Source organism: Pristiophorus japonicus, chromosome 12 (assembly GCF_044704955.1).
Source record: "Pristiophorus japonicus isolate sPriJap1 chromosome 12, sPriJap1.hap1, whole genome shotgun sequence".
Classification (NCBI taxonomy): domain Eukaryota; kingdom Metazoa; phylum Chordata; class Chondrichthyes; family Pristiophoridae; genus Pristiophorus; species Pristiophorus japonicus.
In genome coordinates this window covers 202,273,190-202,291,185 of record NC_091988.1, presented here as the reverse complement: position 1 = coordinate 202,291,185, position 17,996 = coordinate 202,273,190, and the positions used below count along the sequence as shown (strand labels likewise).

The 17,996-nt window shown below is 49.6% G+C and overlaps 1 protein-coding gene across 1 annotated transcript in view; it reads left to right on the top strand.

Moving 5' to 3' along the window:
- Nucleotides 1-17,996, top strand: part of col9a3 (collagen, type IX, alpha 3) — a 160,472-nt gene that overhangs the window by 72,003 nt on the left and 70,473 nt on the right. Inside the window, exons 11-15 of the mRNA XM_070894907.1 lie at nucleotides 2,060-2,116; nucleotides 10,396-10,449; nucleotides 11,481-11,534; nucleotides 15,379-15,432; nucleotides 16,608-16,661. Coding sequence (XP_070751008.1) covers nucleotides 2,060-2,116; nucleotides 10,396-10,449; nucleotides 11,481-11,534; nucleotides 15,379-15,432; nucleotides 16,608-16,661 — 273 coding nt within the window. The remainder of the gene's footprint in view (nucleotides 1-2,059; nucleotides 2,117-10,395; nucleotides 10,450-11,480; nucleotides 11,535-15,378; nucleotides 15,433-16,607; nucleotides 16,662-17,996) is intronic.

Genomic DNA, 17,996 nt, shown 5'->3' with positions numbered 1-17,996 from the left:
TGGGCAGTCCAGACAGGCCTGAGGCTCCGAAACAGCAGACACTCAGGCCATCGGCCAACAACCGGAGCCCCAACTCAGGCGCTCTACAAGGCAGCGTAAACCACCAGAGAGACTTAACCTATGATCCTAATAAGACTTTGGCGGGCAGGTGATGTCATGTATTCAACTATCATTGTAACCCATGTATAAGCTGACCTAAGTTGTACACCTTGAGAACATTGACCACAAGGGGGTGAACTTGTGGGAGACACTCCTAACCTGGACTTTCAGGTATAAAAGAGGAAGCTCCACCCACTTTCATCACTTGAGGTCTTGCTAATAAAGGTAACTGGTCACAGAGTGACCTTCTCTCAAGTATGGGCCTCGTGTGCATTTGCATATCATCATCATCATAGGCGGTCTCTCGTATCGAGGATGACTTGCTTCCACGCCAAAAAAGGATGAGTTCTCAGGTGTTTCAATGAAGGACCTAATATTCCAGATCCCGAACTCCATGTTGAAGGGTGGAAGATGCCTGTGCGTGGATTTTTTTAACGTGGGGTGGCCGTTGCACACCAGCCACCACACGGGGCTTGACAGAGCGAGGTCTTGGTCCAGTGGCAAGGGTTAACCAGGATGACTGGAGACCAGCTCTGCTGCACAGACCGAGCGCGCACACATATCGTAGTGTGGGCTGGCCCGTGCTGACCCTGGCCCTTGCCTCTTCTGGGCCCCAGATTCACGCTTCTCCTGGGCCCCAGTCACTTCCCTCTCCGGACTCTTGCCGCTCCTTCGCCCCTATAAACACACTGGTGCAATCACAGAGCTGAGAGAGACAAGGGAGGGCCTTTGTGAGTCATTGACAAACAATATGAGGGAATCAGTGGGCACTGGGAAGATCCCAGTCAATTAGAAACAGGCTGATCCAGGAATGTTGTTTCAGTTCTGTATAAAGTAACGGAATTAATTACTCGGAGCAAGCCTGAGGATCATCTATTCAACCATAACCCAGAAGGGGAAGATCATGTCTGATCAACCTCCTCAAGTTCTTTGAGGAGCTGACATGCGGACTTTAGTTGGTCCAATAACATAGAATGATACAGCACAGAAGGCGGCCATTCTGCCCACCATGCCTGTGTCAGAGCTATCCGCTTTGTCCCACTCCCCCTTACTCTGTCCCCATGGCGCGTGCCAACGTCCAAAAGGCTTTGGATAAAATTCCATGCAACAGGTTATTCAATAAATTCGAAGCTGTGGGGGATTCGGGGTAAACCCTGGCAATGGATAAGAAACTGGGTGAAAAGGTGGACTCATTGGAGGAGTGTATCAGAGTGGGGGGCGGGGGGTGCAGGGGGAAGTACTGAGTTTGTTACCTGCGGGCTCAGTGATGGAAGCAGTGCCCTTTCTAATTGACATCAATGACCTGGGTTCAGAAACTCAATGCAAAATGGTCAAATCTGCAAATGATGCCAAACTCTGAGGCGCAGTGGAATCGGAAGTGGCAGCTGAGAGATTATAGAATGTTACCGAGTTCATATGTGTGGACAGAACAAAGGGCCATGGCATTTAATGCCGACAAGTGTAAAGTGCCCCACAAGAGGAAGAATCTGGCCATGTGCATACTCCACGACTGGTGTTGGGAGAGCTACGGATGAAGCAGAAAGATTTTGGATTCTCGATCGTGATGCGAATGCATTGAGATTGTCCAAACTCATTTCCTGGCACACTCTTAAAACCAGCAAAGGAGAGAGAGGGGCATCCTCTGGTTCAAATACAATTTCCAGAGGCAAAAGGTCAACGTGTAATCCTCGTTTTTGAAAGTATTAATGATCAATGATAGTTTTATGTAGAAACTAAGAACGGAGGATATTGACAATTAATATTGATTGACAATGGAACTTGATTGACAATGGATATTGATTGACAATTGATATTGTTAGCTGATATTGGTTGATCCTATTGATTGACAGTTGATACTGAATGACCCCGAATATTGATTGACTATTGCTATTGATTGATAGCTGATATTGATTGATAATTGGTATTGATTGATAACGTCTCTTTGTTTGATTCTCACTAGTGCCCAGCTGTCTGCCCTGCTGGTCCTGCTGGCCCTCCTGGGATGCCCGGATTCAAGGTATGATCCTGTACTCAATGTATTGATCTAGATCTGCACAGATGTTTCAGAAAGAGTTCTACTTACACAGCTTAAGTCCCATAATAACCCTGTCATCAAATTCCACCTTTGATGCCAAGCTAAATAATAGTTTGGAAAACTTATATTGAGTGGTTAACTGTGCAGCAGAGAGAGCGAAATGTCTGATTGCCCAGGGAGCGGTCGGAATTTGATGAACCGAATCTGGCTGATAATTGTTACGAACAACAACAAAAACAACAACTTGTATTTAGCGCCTTTAATGCAGTAAAATGTCCCAAGGTGCTTCACAGGAGTTTTATAAGACAAAACAAATACATATGGCACCGAGCCACATAAGAAGAAATTACCGCAGGTGAAAGAGATCGTTTTTAAGGAGCATCTTAAAGGAGGAAAGAGAAGTGGAGAGGTTTAGGGAGGGAGTTCCAGAGCTTGGGGCCCAGGCAGCTGAAGACACGGCCACCGATGGTTGAGCGATTATAATCGGTGTTGCTCAAGAGGGCAGAATTAGAGGAGCGCAGACATCTCAGGGGGGGTTGTGGGGCTGGAGGCAATTACCGAGATAGGGAGGGGTGAGGCCATGGAGGGATTTGTAAACAAGGATGAGAATTGTGAAATCGAGGCGTTGCTTAACTGGGAGCCAATGTAGGTCAGCGAGCACAGGGGTGATGGGTGAGTGGAACTTGGTGCGAGTTAGGAACTCGAGCAGCCGAGTTTTGGATCACCTCAAGTTTACTTAGGGTAGAATGTGGGAGGCCAGCCAGCAAACTCCAGTCCATTGTGCGTGTGGGCCTGTGTGTGTGTGGGGGTCTGTGTGTGTGTGTGTGTGTGTGTGTGTGTGTGTGAGTGTGGGGAGTGGGGGGGGGTCTGTGTGTGTATGTGTGTGGGTATCTGTGTGTTGTGTGTGTGTGTGAGTCTGTGTGTGTGTGTGTGTGTGTGAGTGTGAGGAGTGGGGGGGGGTCTGTGTGTGTATGTGTGTGGGTGTCTGTGTGTTGTGTGTGTGTGTGAGTCTGTGTGTGTGTGTGTGTGAGTGTGGGGAGTGGGGGGGGTCTGTGTGTGTATGTGTGTGGGTGTCTGTGTGTTGTGTGTCTGTGTGTGTGTCTGTGGGTCTGTGTGTGTGTGTATGTGTGTGTGTGTGTGTGTGAGTGTGAGTGTGGTGGGGGGGATCTGTGTGTTTATGTGTGAGTGTGTCTGTGTGTGGGTGTCTGTGTGTTGGTGTGTGTGTGTGGGTCTGGGTGTGTGTGTGAGTGTGGGTCTGTGTGTGTGTGTGTGTATGTGTGTGAGTGTGGGTCTGTGTGTGTGTGTGTGGGTTTGTGTGTGGGTGTGTGGGTGTGTGTGAGTGTGGGTCTGTGTGTGTGTGTGGGTGAGTGTGGGTGTGTGTGTGTGTGGGTCTGTGTGTGTGTGTGTGGGTTTGTGTGTGGGTGTGTGGGTGTGTGTGCGTCTGTGGGTCTGTGGGTCTGTGTGTGTGTGTGTGTGTGAGTGTGGGTCTGTGTGTGGGTGTGTCTGTGGGTCTGTGGGTCTGTGTGTTGATATTGCTGTACTTAATTAATTTAATGAAGGCCTCTACGGTAGGAAGGAGAAAATATCAGTTTGTATTTCCCTCCCGCACCCCGACCCACCCCCTGATCCTATCCATCGATCCTCGCTGGAGCATTGATCAGGATCAGGAAGAGAAACTTCGCTGGGAACCTAGACTGACCAACAGTTGTAACGGCTCAGTAAGGGGAGGGGTTAGCTCTGCACCTCGTTCCGGGTATGGAACGATCACTGATTCATCATCATCATCATCATAGGCGGTCCCTTGAAACGAGGGTGACTTGCTTCCACGCCAAAAAAGGGATGAGTTCACAGATGTTTCAATGAAGGACCTAATATTCCAGATCCTGAACTACATCCTGAAGGGTGGAAGATGCCTGTGCGTGGATTTTTTTAAAGTGTGGTGACCGTTGCACATTAGCCACCACACGGGCTTGGTCCAGTGGCAAGGATTAACCAGGACGACTGGAGACCAGCTCTGCTGCACGGACCTAGTGCGCACACACATATCGGAGTGTGGGCTGGGCCCGTGCTGCCCCCGGGCCCTCGCCTCTTCTGGGCCCCAAACTCTCACCTCTCCTGGACCCTGATCACTGATTCAAACTATAAATGAAATCCCTCGCCAATTAAAATACTAAAGGGAATGGCCATAGGATGGACCATAGAGCCAGAAGAATGAGTAGAATGGGGCTAGATTGAGTAGCTCTGGAGTTTAGAAGAACAAGAGGTGATCTCATTGAACAACAACAAAAACGTGTATTTATATAGTGTCTTTAAGGTAGTGACTTCACAGGAGTATTATGCGCTAAAAATTTGACACCGAGCCACATAAGTAGAAATTAGCGCAGGAAAGAGGAGCGTTTTAAGGAGCGCCTTGAAGGATGAAAGAGAGGTAGAGTTCTGGAGAAGCGGGACATCTTGATGGGAATAGTGCAATCAAGCAGACGCAACATGGATTCATGAAGGGGAAATCATGTTTAACTAATTTACTGGAATTCTTTGAGGATATAATGAGCATGGCGGATAGGAACATAGGAACATAGGAATTAGGAACAGGAGTAGGCCATCTAGCCCCTCGAGCCTGCTCCGCCATTCAATAAGATCATGGCTGATCTGGCCGTGGACTCAGCTCCACTTACCCGCCCGCTCCCCATAACCCTTAATTCCCTTATTGCTTAAAAATCTATCTATCTTTGACTTGAATACATTCAATGAGCTAGCCTCAACTGCTTCCTTGGGCAGAGAATTCCACAGATTCACAACCCTCTGGGAGAAGAAATTCCTTCTCAACTCGGTTTTAAATTGGCTCCCCCGTATTTTGAGGCTGTGCCCCCTAGTTCTAGTCTCCCCGACCAGTGGAAACAACCTCTCTGCCTCTATCTTGTCTCTCCCTTTCATGATTTTAAATGTTTCTATAAGATCACCCCTCATCCTTCTGAACTCCAAGGAGTAAAGACCCAGTCTACTCAATCTATCATCTTAAGGTAACCCCCTCATCTCCGGAATCAGCCTAGTGAATCGTCTCTGTACCCCTTCCAAAGCTAGTGTATCCTTCCTTAAGTAAGGTGACCAAAACTGCACGCAGTACTCCAGGTGCGGCCTCACCAATACCCTGTACAGTTGCAGCAGGACCTCCCTGCTTTTGTACTCCATCCCTCTCGCAATGAAGGCCAACATTCCATTTGCCTTCCTGATTACCTGCTGCACCTGCAAACTAACCTTTTGGGATTCATGCACAAGGACCCCCAGGTCCCTCTGCACCTCAGCATGTTGTAATTTCTCCCCATTCAAATAATATTCCCTTTTACTGTTTTTTTTCCCAAGGTGGATGACCTCACACTTTCCGACATTGTATTCCATCTGCCAAACCTTAGCCCATTCGCTTAACCTATCCAAATCTCCTTGTAGCCTCTCTGAGTCCTCTACACAACCCGCTTTCCCACTAATCTTAGTGTCATCTGCAAATTTTGTTGCACTACACTCTGTCCCCTCCTCTAGGTCATCTATATATATTGTAAACAGTTGTGGTCCCAGCACTGATCCCTGGGGCACACCACTAACCACTGATTTCCAACCGGAAAAGGACCCATTTATCCCAACTCTCTGCTTTCTGTTCGCCAGCCAATTCTCTATCCATGCTAATACATTTCCTCTGACTCCGCGTACCTTTATCTTCTGTAGTAACCTTTTGTGTGGCACCTTATCGAATGCCTTTTGGAAATCTAAATACACCACATCCATCGGTACACCTCTATCCACCATGCTCGTTATATCCTCAAAGAATTCCAGTAAGTTAGTTAAACATGATTTCCCCTTCATGAATCCATGCTGCGTCTGCTTGATTGCACTATTCCTATCCAGATGTCCCGCTATTTCTTCCTTAATGATAGTTTCAAGCATTTTCCCCACTACAGATGTTAAACTAACCGGCCTATAGTTACCTGCCTTTTGCCTGCCCACTTTTTTAAACAGAGGCGTTACATTAGCTGCTCTCCAATCCGCTGGTACCTCCCCAGAGTCCAGAGAATTTTGGTAGATTATAACAAATGCATCTGCTATAACTTCCGCCATCTCTTTTAATACCCTGGGATGCATTTCATCAGGACCAGGGGACTTGTCTACCTTCAATCCCATTAGTCTGTCCAGCACTACCTCCCTAGTGATAGTGATCATCTCAAGGACCTCCCTTCCCACATTCCTATGACCAGCAATTTTTGGATTGGTTTTTGTGTCTTCCACTGTGAAGACGGAAGCAAAATAATTGTTTAAGGTCTCAGCCATTTCCACATTTCCCATTATTAAATCCCCCTTTTCATCTTCTAAGGGACCAACATTTACTTTAGTCACTCTTTTCCATTTTATATATCTGTAAAAGCTTTTACTATCTGTTTTTATGTTTTGCGCAAGTTTACCTTCGTAATCTATCTTCCCTTTCTTTATTGCTTTTTTAGTCATTCTTTGCTGTTGCTTAAAATCTTCCCAATCCTCTAGTTTTCCACTAACCTTGGCCATCTTATACGCATTGGTCTTTGATTTGATACTTTCCTTTCTTTCCTTGGTTCTCCAAGGCTGGTTATCTCTTCTCTTGCCGCCCTTCTTTTTCACTGGAATATATTTTTGTTGCGCATTTTGAAAAAGCTCCTTAAAAGTCCTCCACTGTTCCTCAATTGTGCCACCGTTTAGTCTGTGTTTCCAGTCTACTTTAGCCAACTCTGTCCTCATCCCACTGTAGTCCCCTTTGTTTAAGCATAGTACGCTCGTTTCTGACACAACTTCCTCATCCTCAATCTGTATTACAAATTCAACCATATTGTGATCACTCATTCCGAGAGGATCTTTTACGAGGAGATCGTTTATTTTTCCTGTCTCATTGCATAGGACCAGATCCAAAATGGCTTGCTCCCTTGTAGGCTCTGTTGCATACTGTTCTAAGAAACAATCCCGTATGCATTCTATGAATTCCTCCTCCAGGCTACCCCCTGCGATTTGATTTGACCAATCGATATGTAGGTTAAAATCCCTCATAACTACTGCCGTTCCTTTTTCACATGCCTCCATTATTCCCTTGATTATTGCCCGCCCCACCATGCAGTTATTATTTGGTGGCCTATAAACTACGCCGACCAGTGACTTTTTCCCCTTACACCTCAAGGATAGAGGTGTACCGATGGATGTGGTGTATTTAGATTTCCAAAAGGCATTCGATAAGGTGCCACACAAAAAGGTTACTGCAGAGGTACACGGAGTCAGAGGAAATGTATTAGCATGGATCGAGAATTGGCTGGCTAACAGAAAGCAGAGAGTCGGAATAAATGGGTCCTTATCGGGTTGGAAATCGGTGGTTAGTGGTGTGCCACAGGGATCGGTGCTGGGACCACAACTGTTTACAATATACATAGATGACCTGGAAGAGGGGACAGAGTGTAGTGTAACAAAATTTGCAGATGGTACAAAGATTAGTGGGAAAGCGGGTTGTGTAGAGGACACAGAGAGGCTGCAAAGAGATTTAGAAAGGTTAAGCGAATGGGCTAAGGTTTGGCAGATGGAATACAATGTCGGAAAATGTGAGGTTATCCAGCTTGGAAAAAAAAACAGTAAAAGCGAATATTATTTGAATGGGGAGAAATTACAACATGCTGCGGTGCAGAGGGACCTGGGGGTCCTTGTGCAATAATCCCAAAAAGTTAGTTTGCAGATGCAGCAGGTAATCAGGAAGGCGAATGGAATGTTGGCCTTCATTGCGAGAGGGATGGAGTACAAAAGCAGGGAGGTCCTGCTGCAACTGTACAGGGTATTGGTAAGGCCGCACCTGGAGTACTGCGGCAGTTTTGGTCACCTTACTTAAGGAAGGATATATTAGCTTTAGTGGGGGTACAGAGATGATTCACTAGGCTGATTCCGGAGATGAGGGGGTTACCTTATGATGATAGATTGAGTAGACTGGGTCTTTACTCGTTCGAGTTCAGAAGGATGAGGGGTGATCTTATTGAAACATTTAAAATAATGAAAGGGAGAGACAAGATAGAGGCAGAGAGGTTTTTTCCACTGGTCGGGGAGACTAGAACTAGGGGACACAGTCTCAAAATACGGGGGAGCCAATTTAAAACCGAGTTGAGAAGGAATTTCTTCTCCCAGAGGGTTGTGAATCTGTGGAATTCTCTGCCCAAGGAAGCAGTTGAGGCTAGCTCATTGAATGTATTCAAATCACAGATAGATAGATTTTTAACCAATAAGGGAATTAAGGGTTATGGGGAGCGGGCGGGTAAGTGGAGCTGAGTCCACGGCCAGATCAGCCATGATCTTATTGAATGGCGGAGCAGGCTCGAGGGGCTAGATGGCCTACTCCTGTTCCTAATTCTTATGTTCTTATGTTCTTATATGGTTTAGGCAGGGAGTTCCATAGCTTGGGGCCTCAGCAACAGAAGGCACGGCCACCAATGGTTGAGCAATTTATAATGAGGGTTGCTCAAGAGGGCAGAATTAGAGGAGCGCAGACATCTTGCGGCGAGTTGTGGGGCTGGAGGAGATTACAGAGATAGGGAGGGGCGAGGGTCATGGAAGGATTTTGAAAATAAGAATGAGAATTTTGAAATTGAGGCGTTGCTTAACCAGAAGCTAATGTAGATCAGTGACCACAGTGGGTGATGGGTGAGCGGGACTTGGTACAAGTTAGGACACGAGCAGCCGAGTTTTGGATCACCTCTTGTTTACGTAGGGTAGAATGTGGGAGGCCAGTCAGGAGTGAGTTGGACTAGTCAAGTCTAGAGGTAACAAAGGCATGGATGAGGGCTTCAGCAGCGGATAAGCTGAGGCAAGGGCGGAGACAGATGATGTTACAGAGGTGGAAATAGGCGGTCTTAGTTATGCTGTGGATACGTGATTGAAAGTGCATTTCAGGGTCAAATATGACTCCAAGGTTGCGAACAGTCTGGTTCAGCCTCAGACAGGAGTTGAGGAGAAGGACGGAGTTAGTGTCTAGGGAACGGAGTTTGTTGCGTGTAAGGTGGTTTGACAGGGTAGATGCTGAGAGGATGTTTCCCCTGGCTGGAGAGTCTAGAACCAGGGGTCACAGTCACAGAGTAAGGGGTCGGCCATTTAAAACTGAGATGAGGAGAAATTTCTTCACTCAAGAGGGTTTGTGAATCCTTGGAATTCTCTACCCCAGAGGGCTGTGGATACTGAATCGTTGACTATATTCAAGGCTGCGATCGATAGATTTTTAGACTCTAGGGGAATTAAGGGATATGGGGATCGGGCGGGAAGGTGGAGTTGAGGTCGAAGATCAGCCATGATCTCATTGAATGGCGGAGCAGACTCGAGGGGCCAAATGGCCGACTCCTGCTCCTATTTCTTGTATTCATCTGCCATGGGTCAAATCTATTCTCACTGAGGCACAGGTCAATACAAATGTCATGTGCGCCAGAGTCGGTTTAAGTTAAACGGAGAAACCTGAGTTACAGATGGGGTACCCTACCGGCGGGCAGCAGATCATCAACACTGAGCAAAAACAGGAGAGAAAATGAGGTATCCCCAGAGATTGTGCCTGAGGTTTGGAAAGTCTGTAGATGTCGGAGGACGGGAACGCTGAGGATGGTGAGGAATTGTAGCCTTGCGGTCCTGTGAAAGAATCAGTTACAGCGGGAAGTCTTCGTTGCAACCAAGGGAGGATCCAGGGAAGGAGAGCAACGAGAGGGTGTGTGGGGGAGTCCAGAACTAGGAGACATCAATATAAGACCGTCACTAATCAACCCAATGGGGAATTCAGGAGAAACCTCTTTGCCCACAGGGAGTGGGTGACGACCCTGTTGTAATGTATGCACAGGTTTGTAGAGCTATTACATTGGGAGTGGCTTAGCCAGTCACGTGATGTTCACAAGACTCAATAAAACCCCAGCCAGTTGAGTCGAGGTCAACCACGATGAGGTATGCAGTTGTGAGCCTAGTGGATGAACCGGTAATGTGTAGTGTGATTGTGAAACCTTTGCTAATAAACCAACTAGTTCTTAACAGCAATGTGTTGGTATGAATTCTCAAGCAAAGAACCCATGAAGCAAACACATTACCCCGGGTCTACCGTTACGGGGCATCCATGGGACGGCACCATAACATGAATAGCCATCGTTAGGCGGGACGGTGGGAGGGAAACAGCCGCAGGATAGCGCTCGGTCTATCTCTTGTGTCGGAGGAGCTCAGACACCGTTTATCCTTTCTCTCTTTATTTCCAGGGTCACACAGGCCACAAGGGGGAACGTGGAGAAGACGGCAAAATCGGCGCTCAGGTAAACTGCCGGATTAAATGGGAGCGAGCTGCGGATTGTGGGGGGGGGGGGGGCGGTAGGGAGACCGTGGGTGGGGGAGAGCGTGTGGGGGGGGGGAGCATGTGGGGGGGAGAGCTTGTGGGGGGGGAGCGTGTCGGGGGGGGAAGGTAGAGAGAGTGAGAGGGGGGGTGTTTGGAGAGAGTGTGGTGGGGGTAGGGAGAGCATGTGGGGGGGGGAGAACGTGTGGGGGGGGAGCGTGTGGGGGGGAGAGCGTGTGGGGGAGGAGCGTGTGGGGGGGGGCGTGTGGGGGGGGGAGGTAGAGAGAGTGAGAGGGGGTTGTTTGGAGATAGTGTGGGGGGGTGTAGGGAGAGCGTGTGTGGGGGGGGTTTGGAGAGCGTGGGGGGGGGAGTTTGGAGAGCGTGGGGGGGGGTAGGGAGAGTGTGTGGGGGGGGTAGGGAGAGTGTGTGGGGGGGGTAGGGAGAGTGTGTGGGGGTGGTAGGGAGAGTGTGTGGGGGGGGTAGGGAGAGTGTGTGGGGGGGGGGTAGGGAGAGCGTGTGGGGGTGGTAGGGAGAGTGTGTGGGGGGGGTAGGGAGAGTGTGTGGGGGGGGTAGGGAGAGTGTGTGGGGGGGGTAGGGAGAGCGTGTGGGGGGGGGTTTGGAAAGTGTGGGGGGGGGTAGGGAGAGTGTGTGGGGGGTAGGGAGAGTGTTTGGAGGGGAGATAGGGAGAGCGTGTGGAGGGGGGCGTTTGGAGAGTGTGGGGGGGGTTAGGGAGGGCGTGTGGGGGGGGGTAGGGAGAGCGTGTGAGGGGGGGTTTGGAGAGCATGTGGGAAGGGAGAGCATGTGGGGGGCAGAGTGTGTGGGGGGCTGTTGGGGTAGTGTGTGTGTGTGTGGGGTGGGGGGGAGGTTGGAAGAGCATGTGTAGTGGGGTTGGGTTATGAGGAATCCGGAGATGATTGCCACACGGGATGTTTGGTATGATTTATTGATTTCCTGCGTTGGGCGTTGGTCCATTGTGATTTTTCACACCTAACGATGGATTGTTTGGGATTTCAGGGCGAAGCCGGACATCCCGGTGTGTCGGGCATCGCTGGGGCTGTCGGATTGCAGGTAGGAGTCACTCGGGATGGAGGAATGTTGGGAGGCGTGGGGGGAGCATTTATTATATCAATCAAACTCGAAACTGCGTGGAGATGCTGCACGGGAACCGGAAATAAGGAACTGATTGTCCACTCCTCTCTGGCCCCGACTTTCATTACCTTGGCCCGGGCTGTTTGCATGGCCCTGGTTATGGTCCTGTCACAGGCCTGCTCACTGGCAGCATCGAACGCTGGGATTGAGGGCCGGGAGGGGAGGAGGGGGTCCTCGGATACTGAGTGTTTGAGAGTTACCGACCTTGGGCCCGAAGATCCTGAGGCGAAATGATTGTACGGGGGGGGAGAAGGTGATGTATCTGCCCACTGCCTCCTTTGATCTTTTGGATGGTGGGGGGTGGGGGGGGTTTCTCCCTGTAACCCCCAGAGACCCTCCAGCCTGCACAGGGTGCTGCACAAGCCCCACGGCCCCCTCCTCTTTGGGGTTGCTGCACGGACACACAGAGGAAAGTGAGGCAGGAGAGCGGGGGTCCTCCCTCTGGCCATCCCCTGTATCCGTCCACTGAGCCGCTGCCTACAACAACAACTTGCATTTATACAGCGCTGTTAAGGTAGTGAAAACCAAGGCGCTTCACAGGAGCGCTATCAAAGTTTGTCACGGAGCCACATAAGGAGATATTAGGGCAGGTGATCAAAAGCTTGGTCAAAGAGGTAAGCTTTAAGGAGCATCTTAAAGGAGGAGAGAGGGGGCGAGTGTTAGGAAGGCAATTCTAGAGTTTAGGGCCCAGGCTTTTGAAGACACGGCCGCTAATGGTGGAGCGATTAAAATCGGGGAGAGACAAGAGGCCAGAATCAGAGGAGCGCAGAGATCTCGGAGGGTTGTGGGGCTGGAGGAGGTTATAGCGATAGGGAGGGGGCCAGGCCAATGGAGGGATTTGAAAGTATTGCCCATACCGGGAATCCCCGGAACAGCACCGTGGGGTTGGAGAGGTGTTCCCTGTTTTCTCTTCACTGCAACTGGGAAGTATCGAATCACTCAGAATAGCCCATAGCCCATCAGCAATATAGCAGGTTGTGCGATTGGTTAAAGGGCAAAGAGATCTCATTGGGTCATCATCAGAGGCAGTCCCTCGGGATCGAGGAAGACTTGCTTCCACTCCTGAAGTGAGTTCTTTGGTGGCTGAACAGTCCAATACGAGAGCCACAGACTCTGTCACAGGTGGGACAGATAGTCGTTGAGGGACGGGGTGGGTGGGACTGGTTTGCCGCACGCTCCTTCCGCTGCCTGCGCTTGATTTCTGCGTGCTCTCGCCGTTCGTTGGGTATAGGCTTATCGAACGACCCTTTTCCTGTGCCACTGTGCTTTTGAGGCTTGGCCTTTCCTGGCATCTCTCATGTTTTTTTTGTTCATCCCTGGGATGTGGGCGTCGCTGGCAAGGCCGGCATTTATTGCCCATCCCTAATTGCCCCTTGAGAAGGTGGTGGTGAGCCGCCTTCTTGAACCGCTGCAGTCCGTGTGGTGAAGGTACTCCCACAGTGACTGTCGTGATGGTTTGGTACAACGTCACATATAGACCCAGACTGGGTAAGGGTGGCAGATTTCCTTCCCTAAAGGACATTAGTGGGTTTTTCCAACAATGGTTACATGGTCACCATTACTGACACTGGCTTTTTATTCAATTTAACTGAATTTAAATTCCCCAGCTGCCGTGGTTGTAGTTGAACTGACGTCCCTGGACCATTAGCCCTGGGTTACTGGTCCAGTAACATAACCACTATTCCACGTTGCTGATCCCTGGTTGTGTTCAAGCTAGTGAAAGCTTCTGACTGACATCACACCACAGAAAGGAACTTCCAGCTCCTCTTCCCCCAAAAGAAAGACTTGCATTTCTATAGCGCCTTTCACAACCTCAGGACGTCCCAAAGTGCTTTACAGCCAATGTAGTATTTTTTTGAAGTGTAGTCACTGTTGTAATATAGGAAAGCACAGCAGACAATTAGCGCACAGCAAGCTCCCACAAACAGTAATGACCAGACAATCTGTTTTAGTGATGTTGGTTAAGAGATAAATATTGGCCCCAGGACACCGGTTAGAACTCCCCCTGCTCTTCTTCGCATAGTGGTCGCGGGATCTTTTACATCCACCTGAGGGGGCAGACGGGGCCTCGGTTTTATATCTCATCTGAAAGACGGCAGCCCTGACAGTGCGGCACTCCCTCAGTACTGTGCTGAAGTGCCAACCTAGATTTTTTGTGCTCAAGTGCCTGGAGTGGAACCTGAACCCATGACCTTGTGACTTAGAAACATAGAAACATAGAAAATAGGTGCAGGAGTAGGCCATTCGGCCCTTCTAGCCTGCACCGCCATTCAATGAGTTCATGGCTGAACATGCAACTTCAGTACCCCATTCCTGCTTTCTCGCCATACCCCTTGATCCCCCTAGTAGTAAGGACTTCATCTAGCTCCCTTTTGTATATATTTAGTGAATTGGACTCAACAACTTTCTGTGGTAGAGAATTCCACAGGTTCACCACTCTCTGGGTGAAGAAGTTTCTCCTCATCTCGGTCCTAAATGGCTTACCCCTTATCCTTAAACTGTGACCCCTGGTTCTGGACTTCCCCAACATTGGGAACATTCTTCCTGCATCTAACCTGTCTAAACCCGTCAGAATTTAAAATGTTTCTATGAGGTCCCCTCTCATTCTTCTGAACTCTAGTGAATACAAACCCAGTTGATCCAGTCTTTCTTGATATGTCAGTCCCGCCATCCCGGGAATCAGTCTGGTGAACCTTCGCTGCACTCCCTCAATAGCAAGAATGTCCTTCCTCAAGTTAGGAGACCAAAATTGTACACAATACTCCAGTTGTGGCATCACCAAGGCCCTGTACAACTGTAGCAACACCTCCCTGCCCCTGTACTCAAATCCCCTCGCTATGAAGGCCAACATGCCATTTGCTTTCTTAACTGCCTGCTGTACCTGCATGCCAACCTTCAATGACTGATGTACCATGACACCCAGGTCTCGTTGCACCTTCCCTTTTCCTAATCTGTCACCATTCAGATAATAGTCTGTCTCTCTGTTTTTACCACCAAAGTGGATAACCTCACATTTATCCACATTATACTTCATCTGCCATGCATTTGCCCACTCACCTAACCTATCCAAGTCACTCTGCAGCCTCACAGCATCCTCCTCGCAGCTCACACTGCCACCCAACTTAGTGTCATCCGCAAATTTGGAGATACTACATTTAATCCCCTCGTCTAAATCATTAATGTACAGTGTAAACAGCTGGGGCCCAGCACAGAACCTTGCGGTACCCCACTAGTCACTGCCTGCCATTCTGAAAAGTACCCATTTACTCCTACTCTTTGCTTCCTGTCTGACAACCAGTTCTCAATCCACGTCAGCACACTACCCCCAATCCCATGTGCTTTAACTTTGCACATTAATCTCTTAGAAGCGAGGAGGCTGCCCACTGAGCCATGACTGTCCCAGTAGCATCACCCTTTGGGTTACAGACCACACTGGCGGGACAGACCACCCACTGGACTCGTCCCCCTGCTGGATGCCAATCCAGTATTCAGGAGCTCTGGTCTGCGCTCGTCGGGGCTGTGTGGAGTTGAGACTCAAGCCCAACCTTGCTGACCCCACTACCCTGAACCACTGGCTTGTACAACTTAAAATGGGAACCAAGAGGGAGAAAGTAAGAGTGTTGCAGGATGAAATAACTGGTTCACATTGTAAATCTCTTCAACGCAATCGGTCTGGGTCACAGCATTGTGATGGTGCTGGAATATTTCTGGTGGGATTGTGATGATGGATTTTTATAATCGGACTGTTCTATCCCTTCCACAGGGTCCTCGAGGTCTGAGAGGTCTCCCAGGAAAGCCGGGTCTTTTGGGGAACAGAGTAAGTGCACACTGGCACGCTGACCTTTCCTACACTGGCGCCTCCCTTTAGCAAAGCTGCTAACTTCACCAGCACTGCGCCGCTCGTACAACAACAACTTGCATTTATATAGTGCCGTTAATGTAGTAAAATGTCTCGAGGAGCATAAATCAGACAAAAAATTGACACCGAGCCACAGAAGGAGACATTTGGACTGGTGACCAAAAAAGAGGTCGATGTTAAGGAGCATGATAAAGGAAAGGAAAAAAAAAAATGCATTTATATAGCGCCTTTCACAACCACCGGACGTCTCAAAGCGCTTTACAGCCAATGAAGTACTTTTGAAGTGCAGTCGCTGTTGTAATGTGGGAAACGCAACAGCCAATTTGTGCACAGCAAGCTCCCACAAACAGCAATGTGATAATGACCAGATAATCTGTTTTAGTGACGTTGGTTGAGGGATAAAGGCCAGGACACCGGGGAGACCAGTTCTGCTCTTCTTCGAAATAGTGCTGTGGGATCTTTTACATCCACCAGGCCTCGGTTTAACGTCTCATCCGACAGTGCAATGCTCCCTCAGTACTGCCCCTCCAACAGTGCAGCACTCCCTCAGCACTGCCCCTCCGACAGTGCGGCGCTCCCTCAGTACTGCCCTTCCAACAGTACGGCGCTCCCTCAGTACTGCCCCTCCAACAGTGCAGCACTCCCTCAGTACTGCCCCTCCGACAGTGCGGCACTCCCTCAGCACTGTCCCTCCGACAGTGCGGCGCTCCCTCAATACTGCCCTTCCAACAGTACAGCGCTCCCTCAGTACTGCCCCTCCGACAGTGCAGCACTTCCTCAGTACTGCCCCTCCGACAGTGCAACGCACCCTCTGTACTGCCCCTCCGACAGTGCAGCACTCCCTCAGCACTCTCCCTCCGACAGTGCAGCACTCCCTCAGCACTCTCCCTCCGACAGTGCGGCACTCCCTCAGCACTCTCCCTCCGACAGTGCGGCACTCCCTCAGTACTGGACTGTAGTGTCAGCCTAGATTTCTGTGCTCAAGACCCTGGAGTGAGACTTGAACCCACAACCTTCTGACTCAGAGGCGAGAGTGCTACCCAGCACCATGGCTCCCGCGCGGCTGGCCCACACCATTGTGTTGACGGATGGTCCTTCCCTTTATTTGTGCTGATTGTCCTCTTCTTCCGCAGGGCCCCACGGGATTCCGTGGACACGTTGGTCCTCCTGGACCTTCGGGGAAAGTTGTAAGTATTAAACCACCGGTAAACACTGACCCTTACCGCACAAAGGGCTGAATTGTGTAACTTCCCTTTAGCTGAAGAACTATTGAAAGAATTTTGGAGTGCAGCAGAGTGGAAGTGGGGTGGTAGGATGGGGGCGGGGGGGTGTTATGTGTTGTTGTAGGGTTTCGGTCAGCGTTTCTTTGTGGTCTTAAACACGGGTCAGTGGTTTCGATGTTGGCCATATTTCTGATTCAAAGAATGAAGAGAGAGATGGCGGGGTGGTGGGGGTGTGTGGAATGATTCAAATTCCCTGGTATCTATCTGAATAGAATCAAACTTGAGATAAGGTACCCGCTGCTGATCCCAATCCTCTGGGCCTATGCCACATCTAACAATCTGTGCCGACGGTCAGTGTTGAAACAGCCAAGTTTACTAAAGCTTTGCGTGACTTCCCTGGTCGCCCTGAGAAGCCCTGTTGGACCAAGCTTCATTTTGAACATACGAACATTGACGGACAGGTGGCAAACCCCCAGGTCCGTCCAGTTGCGATACCTTGCGTATCACAATATATAAACACACTCCACCACACCCCAAACCATGTGATCTCCTGGGAGAGGCAAAGAAACAAGATTAAAATAGCCAGGCCAATCTGGGGGGAAAAAAATCTGGGAAATCCCTCTCCGGCCCATCGAGGCGATCGAAACTAGTCCAGGATATCACTCTGGCCCCGAGTTCCCTCCCGTACTTATTGCAGCTGCACTCTGGGTCTGAGCAAATTGTTGACAGGCGCACTCCTAAACTCGCACAGGAGCTGCTCTGTACTCCGTCACCTCTTCGCGATGAGGAACTTGGTGAGTCCACCCAATACTGGGCTTCATTGACATACCCATTGCTAAAGGCAAGTCGTTCATGAAGACAAGGCCCATGCAGCTCAACCGATTCAATGAACAGTGGCCTCAAATGGCTTCCTGAGACTGACCAATAAATGCACTGATTACCTTGACCCCAGTTTGACCTCTTACCTCCCAAAGCTACTAATTGCAGCCTAATCCTGTACCCAATGAGTCCATCTCCGGAACTGGAGCAGTCACTTTATTCCATTTATTCATCCCCTTCCTGCCTTTTTTCCAACCTTACTGAATCCCAGAATCACAGAACAGTTACAGCACAGAAGGAGGCCATTCGGTCCGTCGAGCCCGTGCCGGCTCCCTGCGAGAGCATTTCAGCCAGTCCCACTCCCCCACCCTTTCCCTGTAGCCCTGCAAAAAAAATTCCTTCAGGTACTTATCCAATTCCCTTTTGAAAGCCGCGATTGAGTCTGCCTCCACCTCACTCTCGGGCCGTGCATTCCAGATC